An 8,285-nucleotide genomic window follows, 5' to 3' on the forward strand; every position below is an offset into this window, starting at 1 on the left:
TTTAAATATAATTTTCCTTGTTTGTACACCTACCTATGAATATTTGGTGCATTCACCGCTGTTGCTATCTGTTACGCTGCTTGCAGTGACGCGTCAAAATAGGACAGGGGCACTTGTGGCACAAGGATTTGTAGTGGATGCTGTATGTTGTGCTTTATGGACATATGTACATATGAACAAATTGAGTGGCCTATGCATACATAAATACAGTTATAGATACATAAAATAATCGGTGCACACCAATTTATGTATACCCATGTAGAAAGACTAAAATTGATTGAGTTAAAGTTTTCCCAGGGATATCGTAAGCTTCAATATTTGCGTGCCCTTGTTCTGCATGCATATACAAATTTTCATACATATATACATACATATCTGTTTTGGGGTAGTTGTCGCCTATATTGTACATAGTGGAGGTTTCCGCGACAGTCAAACCTACTTTAAAGGAACGACCCAGATTCAGTACATCCGGTCAAGGACTCTTGGTTTATCGAAAGGGAATGTTTTGCTCTTGTTAAAACACATATGTACAATAGGTTTTTGAATAATTATGGCGCTTATTATTGTATACATCCATAATTTTGTTTACCTATTTTTTTGTAAGCATTAAATGACAAAAGTACAGCTCTTCCTATTTCGAATTCAAAAACTACCTTCTAAAAATTGAGTTCGAAAATTGTTTGTTCGTAATAAAAAAAAAAATATATTAAAGCTCGAAGTGCGCACATGCTAATCTTAAAACTTTGGTTACTATTTAATTTTAGCCTCGCTTACTTAAAAAAAAAATATAATTCTATTTTAATTTCAGTAATTTTTGCAAAAAAAAAAAAATTATTTTTGAAATTTGAAATCAACTTTAAAAGTCTCCAGTAATTGACTTTCCGGTCTAAAAACTCCACATAAAATATTTAAATATAAAAAACATTTCGAACACGAGTTGGAAAATTCGAAATCATCGCCAAAAAGCTGCAACATTTCTCGCTGATTTAAAAATTCCATACCAAACTAAATTTGTCTCAAAACTATGTCTTAAGCTATGGCTGTTATAAATTATGCACTTTTTAATCATTTTTATTTTGAATGTATGTAAGAAAATGCGTTAAAAAAATTGCCAAAATTCAACGCGATTTTTAGCAACTTAAAACTTACACTTTATTCTACTAAATTTTAATGGGCTATAAAACTGCATACTCGAAAAAAATCTGATTAAAGAATTGAAAATTTAGATGCAATTTTGCAAAATTTTTATAATGTTGGCACAAAGTTTGAAATAAAAACGTATGTGTTTTTTTTAGAGGAGCTTTAATATAAAAAATAATAATAAGTTTTAAATAAACGAGAGAGAAATAGGCAATATTTTAAATGTCGTGTCCCTATTTATTTTTCCACCACTGTATGTACATACATACATATAGCAAAAATTATTTTCATTTAAAGAAATGCAGTATCGTGCGGTTCCGCTAAAGCATAGTGCATATTTTAAGGCGTAGTAATAATAATGCGGTTGTTTAATATTTAACTTCCGGGGGGTAGATTCCTAGACTAGTTTTGCTAATTCTGTGTTCTTTGTCCAGCCTAGTTTTTGCATATCCTATGTCTGGACAAACAAGATTATGAAATGATAGAAGCGTGGTTATAAAATAGCCAAATTTCGAATATTGAAACACCGCAGAAAGTTTGCAAAGTTATTAAGTTGCTGCTTGTTAGTAGTGAGCATTTGATGGATTAAAATTTATTTTGAAATATGTATATTTTTTTTTAATTGCAATTAATTTCGCAGGCAAAATTATCGCAAAGAGGCTGTAATATTTTTTCTTGTTGTTATATAGTTACGGTATGAAATCAAAATGAGGCTAAAACGATTTTCAAGCTTGAGTTCGAAAATTCGAACATACACAAAAATGTTTATAATTAATGTTTTTAGCCTTGAATGGGACTTCTATTCATTATAGAAGTACTTTTTGGCACCAGTGCTGAGTAAACAACAAATAAAATTACAAACATACCATACATATGGATTAAAAAAAGTTTAGTATTTGAGTAGTGCCAAAGGGATTAAAACATAGTTAAGGGATTTGATGAATTTCTAAATTTTAATAATGAAAACAATTTATATTCAAGTTTGGAAATTCGAACTCTAACTTTGCACAATTTTTAGAGACCTACTACATTTTTTGTATGCATTAGCAGAAACGTTCTCTTTAAATTGATTTGGAAGTATTTTTTTTTTCATTGATAAAAGTAAAGTTCGAATGTTGCCTAAAAAATTCTACTTTTTGGTCTAATAATTTATCTCTTAAGCACAATTAGTACAAAAGCGTTTCGAACCGAAGTTCGAAATATCGAACATACACAAAAAAAAACGTATTTCTTATTTTCAGCCTAGTTTTATTTAGGCTGTTATTAATCATAGAATGACTTTTTCGCAATAGCGATGAGTTAACAACATAATCGAATCCTTAAAACATCGAAATTTATTGGCATGGTTCCAAATGGGTTTTAGTACATACATACATAAGTTAATGGACTTACTTTTATAACTAATTCAACGTTTTCAAATCCTGATGCTTTGAGAAAAATAAGTAATCCCTATTTTACTTTTTCTATAAATTGTATTACAATTTTTATTTCAAAATTACAATTGAGCAGATAGGGGCTATACATATGAACATTTTATTATTTTTTATCTATCAATATGATTATATTAATGGTTGGTAGGATTTTCGAATAAATTGAGGTGTAAAAATTATATTATATTTGTAAATTTTGTAAGATTATTTTTTTTTAATTTTTGTAGCTTGCCAAAAGCAAGCAAGTTAATTGCGTCTAATCGAGGTATGTATATTTTTTAGCGTTAATTTACGAAAATCCCCTATAAAAGCTCTTTTTAAAACTTTTATCTTTATATGAATTATAGCATTAATATCGGTTTTATTCTCTTTGCTAATATACAACTAAAGGACACTTGCTTTGATTTCTTTTATTTTTAGATGTTTTTTTTTGGTTTTCTTTCATATTACATTTCTGATTAATTGAGCCGAAGTATTTAAAATTTTTTTAATGAGTTATATCCAATTTGAGACTATATAAGATTTAGAAAAAAATTTTACATTAGTATTTGATAAATGCAATGCGCGTAGCAGACTTTTTCAGTTCAAACAGGGGTTAAATTTCTTTTAAGTATTTCATAATTAAATATTCACATACTATGTATGGATGCACATACATGCATACAAGGTACATATCTGTCGACTGTTGACAAAAAAACCTCTGTGCTCTCTGTAGGTTGAAATTTAGATTAAATTATAAGGAACTTTCCATTAAAAATTTGACATTTTTATTTAACTTTCATTAAGATATCATCTTGAACTACTCCTAATAATAACTATACATAAAAATATCATTCGAGAACTTAATCAATTGTTTTAAATTTGAATTATTATAAATTTGAAGAGAAAATTACCTCACACGAGAGAAGTTGTTTTGACAAAAGTCCACAGATACATATGTAGGTGGTTAGTTCGAACAATTGTTTAAGTATATAATTGATGTATAACATTTGAGATTTTTAAATATCAATGCGATTTCGTAAATATAATATTCAACATAGAACTATAAGGAGCAATCCACGATAAACTAAGCAAAATATATCACTAATAATTCCTAACTAAATTTACAAAGAAAAAATTTTCAATAATAACTAAATCGATTTTAAAGAAATCATAACTATAAATTAACGTGATGTAGTAAATTAATATGCAATATCGCTCCTCATCGCAATTGCCTCCACCTTTCGCCTCAGTACTTCGTCTCATAAGACAACAAATCCGCCTGCCCCTGTTTGTCGCGCGTCGCATGATATGCCTCACGCTCTTTGTCAGGGAATTTCGTTGGCAAATTGGGAGAATGCAAATTGACCTTCGCTTCGAAACGCATACCCGCCACTTCCACCTCATAGTGACCCGAGAGTATGAAATCATTCGTAACCGGCAGCTCGGTACCATCTTCAGCGAAATTACGTACAAAGCCGAGACAAACTTGCTTCTTAAATGTGAAGCCATAGCCGGTGGTGGTGGTCATACCCACATATTTGCCATCGCGATAAATGGGTTCACCGCCCCAGCACCACAAATCCACTTCGTGATCGTGATCGTTAAGTAATAGCTGTACATACATGCGCTTGACGCCCTCTTCGCGTTGTTTGAGCAGTGCTTCGCGGCCAATGAAGTTAATGGGTTTCTAAAAAGGAGAAAACGTGATGGTGCAGAGAATCTTGCTGAGCCTCTGTATGTTTATATGTACTTACATTCAATTTGACACGCCAGCTGCGACCGCATTCCATCGGTGTGGTAAATGTATCCAGGTCTTGGCCCCAGAAGGCATAGAATTTTTCAATGCGCAATGTGCGTGTGGCATAGTAGCCTGTAAACGAAAGGGTTAATTGATATTTTCTACCTTATTATGAGAAAAGTAATTTCCTACCCGCATGGTGTATGCCGAATTTTTGACCAGCCTGATAGAGGCGCGTGTACACATGCAACGCGAATTCATTTGGTATATACAAAACATAACCCAATTCGCCGGTGTGTGTGATATTGAGTACACGTATGCCATTAGCTAAGCCTACATCGAGCTCCTGCATAAAAAAATTAGTGAATAATTGGCGCTTACATCCCCATGAACACTCACTTTATATGTGAAGAATGGAAAATTCTTCGGCGTTAAATCAATATCAGTCAATTCGGAGAGCAAAATGCGTGTGTATGGACCAAGTATACAAATAGCGGTGTACATTGATGTGACATCAGCCACATTTACGCCGGATCTCAAATGATTTGGCATATGTCTACGTATCCAGGTAATGGAGCGTGTTTGTTGCACCGTCGGCGCAATCATCATGTAGCTGGAGATGAAAAAAAATATATATATAATAATATATTTCCTTTGCATTTTTTTGACCACCTGCTACTCACTGCCGCTCGGAGAGCCGCGCTAACGAACAATCATTCTCATAGCCACCCAAATGGTTCTGCATGCCCGTGTGTATAATTGAACCCACCGGCACATCGACATCATTGGAGCAGAGATATTGCAATAAATCGACTACTTCACGTCCCTTCGACCATAGATCGTATTTGGTAAACGAACTATAGTCGGCGATGCCGATACGCTCACGACAGGCATTGTACTCGTTGGCGACATGATCGAACCAGGGCGGCTTGCCGAAAGTTTTCGTTTCGGCGGTGCGAAATCGGGTGATACCAAACTCATCTGAAAGAGAAGGGGATTTTCTTGATCAATATAAAAACTGATTTACAGCTGCGATCAACTAATTAGCTCCGAAATTAAAATGATATTGTTTGTTTATTTTTGATAAATTTCATTTAAAATATAATCCAATCTATAACATAAACCACATAAATAAGAATTTCAAAGCTTGCACAAATTTCTAAAAAATAATCAAACTTTATGAAATTTTTATCAAAACTTCCAAATTTTTAATTAGAGTATTTAGAAAATTTCCGGGAATGCAGTTTTGTAGCCCATTTAATTTTAGTCTGATAAAGTGCATGTTTTAAGTCGCTAAGACTTACCGTTAATTTTTTTTTTTTAATTCATTTTGTGGAGGGTTTTGCGGATTCTTTTCTCATAAATATAGATTTTGATCATATGGAAGAAAATGAGCAATACCTTCAAAAAAAAAAAAAAAATAATAAATGGATTACAAAACTGCTTGCCAGAAAATTTTCTTAATATTCTAATTAAAAATTTTAAGAAATTGACGAACATTTTTTGAAGTTGATTAGTTTTTTTTAAATTGGTGCAAGCTTTGATACTTTTGTGGTGGACTCATCGTTCTAGTTCTGAACTTTTTCTTCCATGTAATAAGAAATGTTCTGAATTAAAACGATGAATCCGCATTTATTTATGTGGTTTTTGGTATAGATTATTCGTCGATCTCAGCTTTAAATTGCAGTTCCAATAAAATTATGATTGTATGCATTCCTTACTAACTCACTACTTCAATCTGACTCACCCTTCATGTCATTCGGATCGAAATAGTTCGGTCGCTCATAGCCCATTGTCTGTCCAAATACCGCGCCAGCTTCCTTGAGCGCCGGATAGATTGGCGACATGCGCAAATTGCGTCCCGTTTGAAACTCACTGAATGGATAGTTGATTTCGAAGTGTTTGCCGGGCACCTCTTTACAGCGATCGCGTAAAAATTTTCGATTATTATGCAGTCCCAAAAAGCGGCTAATGTCCAGGATATGTAGATCCACAAACGTTGACTGTTTCACTATTAAATCAGCAATAGCGCGCCCAATGCCGCCTGCAGCTGATACGCCTATGGTTTTCATGCCCGCCGACACAAAGTAATTTTGTATTTCGGGCGCTTCACCCAAAATCCATTTGCAATCTGGCGAGAATGCTTCCAATGAGTTAGTAAGTCTATCCAGTTTTGACGACTTGAGCAAAGGCACGCGGTGTAGCAGCTCGTCGAGCAAGCCGTGGAAGTGATCCCAGTCTGGTGGCAGCTGACGTTCCCTCTGCAGCAGTGGTATGCCCCCATCTTCGTAGAGCATTTTTGCCTCGCGCTCAAAGCCGCCTAGTAGAAAATTAAATCATTAACAATTATTCTAAATAGCCGGTACCTTAATTAATTTCTTGCACTCACCGGCCAATATGCGCCCATTCTTTTCACGGAAATACACGCCACCGTCGTAGTCACGCACAAAAGGCGTCATCGGATCGAGTCCTTCAATCTGTTTCGTGTGCAGATAATGATGCTCCACCGCTTTTAGTGGCACCTTAACTTTCGGCGTTGACAGTGTACCCACCCCACGTGCCCAGAAACCCGCACAATTGACAAAATAGTCGCAGAGCACATCACCCGCTGAGGTTTCGATGCCGGTTACTTTACCATGTGCGCTGTTAATCTTCAATACCGCACAATGCTCCACTACCTGTACGCCCAAGCGTCGCGCTTCATCAATAAACGAGTTGCAAACTTGCTTTGGATCGCAAACACCATCTTCAGGTATCCATAAACCACCTGCTAGATCGCTCGTCTCAATCATCGGGCAGTGCTCCTTACATTCGTCGGCGGTCAATATCTCACAGTTGATACCCCAAGCGCGCCCTTGTGAGCGCATGCGATGGAATACGGTCATGCGATCGAAAGTGCGTGCTAAATTTAGGCTGCCCACTTGCTGCCAACCCGTGGGCAGTCCTTGCACCGTCAATGATTTAACCAAGTCTATTGAGTACTCAGCTAGTCGCAATTCCGAGTAGCTTGGCTCAAAGCGGCCTGCCAAACCGCTAGCAGCCCAAGGATTACCGCTACCTACTTTGTCCTGCTCAATTAGGATAGTGTCTTTGCCCCAGCCCTGCAGTGCCAGATGATAGGCTACTGATGCACCCACAGTGCCACCGCCACATATAACGACACGAGCTTGTTCAGGCAAGTTGACATCGGATGCAGTACCTTCAGGCTCGTGCGGTTTGAACTTACGTTTTCGCAGCACATTGGCTTGTGCCGGTTCACCAGCGTCGGCAGTTTGCTGTTGCAGCGCGCACAGATTGATGGACAGTGGAGAGTGTGACGCTAGCAGCTGCTGGAATCGCCAGATATTTGGAACGACGCCGGTTCCGCGGCGTAAATGTAGCATGGTGCTTGGAGGGGGGTTTGGCGTCGATACCCTTTGCGACGATGTGTTTGGTTTTATAAAGCAAGACGCAAATAAGTAGATCACATTTGTTGCTTCTCGCCCGCGGATGCACGAAATTTTCCAGAAATTCACAGCTGACCTGCTTTTTTTAATTTGAATTTCTATACAGAAATAGAAACATATAACAACTTTTCAATTATGTATTTGGAAATGTTCTGTATAATTTATTTTTAGCAAAAATCACAGCTGATGGCCAATTAGACGTGTTTTGACAGCGCATCAACAAAAACAGAGAGGAAAATAACAGAGTACAAAACAGAGAGAAATGTGATACCGGTGATAAGTGTTGCCAGAGTTATTCTATCGGTTAATGTTAGGCTAAACGCCAAATTCCTACAACCTCCAGCATACTGCTGGTAATGAATTATATTTTTACACGATAAAGTCATAATTTCTGAGAACGTGAATGATATCTGTTTGGGATCCCGCGTTCAGTCATGATCAAATTACACAAGATCTGACAAGATGAAATACCAAATGCCAAATTGTGGACAAATGACGCTTACGACAAAATTTTACTAAATAAAATCCTTCATAAACTAAACTAATTAA

General features: G+C 36.0%; 1 protein-coding gene across 1 annotated transcript; it reads right to left on the reverse strand.

Annotated features, from left to right (window-relative positions):
* Positions 1–2,786: 2,786 nt before the first annotated feature.
* On the reverse strand, positions 2,787–8,239 carry LOC108371632 (pyruvate dehydrogenase phosphatase regulatory subunit, mitochondrial). The gene is made up of 7 exons (XM_017627221.1): positions 6,680–8,239; positions 6,038–6,610; positions 4,974–5,271; positions 4,690–4,903; positions 4,483–4,636; positions 4,307–4,422; positions 2,787–4,239 (listed from the first exon to the last, which is right to left on the reverse strand). The coding sequence occupies exons 1-7, from the start codon at positions 7,671–7,673 to the stop codon at positions 3,799–3,801; spliced, it is 2,790 nt and encodes a 929-aa protein (XP_017482710.1). The 5' UTR covers positions 7,674–8,239; the 3' UTR covers positions 2,787–3,798.
* Between the last annotated feature and the right edge of the window lie 46 nt (positions 8,240–8,285).

Source organism: Rhagoletis zephyria, unplaced genomic scaffold, assembly GCF_001687245.7.
Source record: "Rhagoletis zephyria isolate East Lansing unplaced genomic scaffold, Rhagoletis_zephyria_1.1 Rzeph_scaffold_05114, whole genome shotgun sequence".
Classification (NCBI taxonomy): Eukaryota; Metazoa; Arthropoda; class Insecta; order Diptera; family Tephritidae; genus Rhagoletis; species Rhagoletis zephyria.